At 45.6% G+C, this 1727-nt stretch overlaps 1 protein-coding gene across 1 annotated transcript in view; it reads left to right on the forward strand.

The window, feature by feature from the left end:
• Positions 1–1727, forward strand: part of depdc5 (DEP domain containing 5) — a 64265-nt gene that overhangs the window by 20086 nt on the left and 42452 nt on the right. The window contains exons 19-22 of the mRNA XM_015393118.1: positions 528–751; positions 824–1024; positions 1151–1286; positions 1378–1472. Of these exons, the coding sequence (XP_015248604.1) occupies positions 528–751; positions 824–1024; positions 1151–1286; positions 1378–1472 (656 nt within the window). The remainder of the gene's footprint in view (positions 1–527; positions 752–823; positions 1025–1150; positions 1287–1377; positions 1473–1727) is intronic.

Consider the following 1727-nt stretch of genomic DNA (forward strand, 5'->3'; position numbering starts at 1 on the left):
CTTCCGTAGAGAATAGCTTATCTGCATGTTTTTAAAATTAAACTTCCTTGTGCCCTTTTGGCAGAATTCTAACTTAATTAACACACTGCAAAAAAAAAAAAAAAGTAAATTAAGTAAATTTTTCTTTTTAATTTTTTTTTTATTTTATCAGGTTTACTGGTGAATTAAAATGGTTTATTTTAAATATAAGAAAAAAAACCTTAAGTTTCTTATTTCAAGTTCCTGATATTTAATTACCCTATTATAAGGACATAAATAATCCTTCCATTGTCAGATAGCTTTATTTACTTGCCCCAATTAAGGGCAAATGCGCTAAAATTAAAAACCTTTAACTCATTTAAGACAAGTTTTTGCTGTGCCCTCATCAGGAGGAGTTTTAGGGATGCAATCTGTGGAGTAAGTTGTTTTTTTGTGCTAACTGTAAGATTTGACTATAAGTGGATAAGATGGTCTTTTGGGATTCTTTTCTCTAGTTTGGTTATCAGAGGATTTGCTCTGTTGAACAGCAGCCGTGTCATTTGTCTCAGGATTGGCCGAGACAAAGAGACGAGTGGGAGGAAGAGCTGGGGTTCTGTTGACATCAGCACAGGCATCGGTATATCTCCTCCGGTTCGTTCAGGCGGAGCGGAGGAACAGCAGAGCCTTGCCTCCGATGACAGCCTGGAGCCCGTGTCCAACATGCTGCTCATACCGCGGGGCCCTCCGGCCCAGTATGAAGTCAGCAGCTCTCTGGGATACACCAGCACCAGAGGTAACCACCTGCCCAGGTTGTGATACGTTTGCTTTGGCGGCCCTTGATCTCATCTCTCATGTTGTCTTTCAGACTTGTTGGAGAAGATGATGGACTCCCAGCGGGACTCCAGCGCTCCTGGTCGTTTCACAGTTGGCAGCGCTGAGTCCACGCTGCATATCCGTCCTGGAGGTTACACCCCTCAGCGAGCACTTATAAACCCCTTCACACCCTCCAGGATGCCTATGAAGCTCACCTCCAACCGCCGGCGCTGGATGCACACCTTCCCCATCGGTGAGAAGAAACCAGAGTGCTCAGATGAAGCTCATTGACATTATGGGTCCTAAATGTTAAGATAAGCTGCAAAATGAAGATACTGTCATTCATCTAACTGGTAAAGTGGGTGGCTCTGTTCTCCAGGCCCTTCTGGAGAGGCTATCCAAATCCATCACCAGACCAGACAGAACATGGCAGAACTACAAGGCAGCCAGCAGAAAGATCCGACTCATACCTCTGCTGAGCTACTGGAGCTGGCTTATCACGAGGCCACAGGAAGGTTAAACGTCCAAATATTTCCTCTGCAGACAGTTTCTGCTCCTGGCGGCGGGAAATAAAGAGATGTTGACTTGTATTTTTCTTTATTTAAGGCGAACAACCTCCAAGCAAGCAGGTGATAACAGCCTTTATCCCTGCGGAGGGCCGGAGGAGTTCACTGGAAGTCCAGGGAGCAACAACAGCAATGGTATTACATTCAAAGATGATTTCTGCGTTTTATTACCCCATTTACACTACCCTTGAAAAAGCGTGCCGAGACCGGTCCGAGCTCGGGAACTGAGATAACTTATCGTGTGTAAATGGAAAGCAAACTAAACTGAACCGAGCTAGACACAACCGGACCGAGCTAACTGCAGACCAGTTCCAGAGGTGGGCTCGGCTCGGTTTTTCCCTGGCTCGGTTCTCTGATAACAAGAGCGCATGAGCAGAACGCGTCATCTCC

The sequence above is a fragment of the Cyprinodon variegatus genome, unplaced genomic scaffold (genome assembly GCF_000732505.1).
Source record: "Cyprinodon variegatus isolate N-32 unplaced genomic scaffold, C_variegatus-1.0 Scaffold625, whole genome shotgun sequence".
NCBI classification, from domain to species: Eukaryota; Metazoa; Chordata; class Actinopteri; order Cyprinodontiformes; family Cyprinodontidae; genus Cyprinodon; species Cyprinodon variegatus.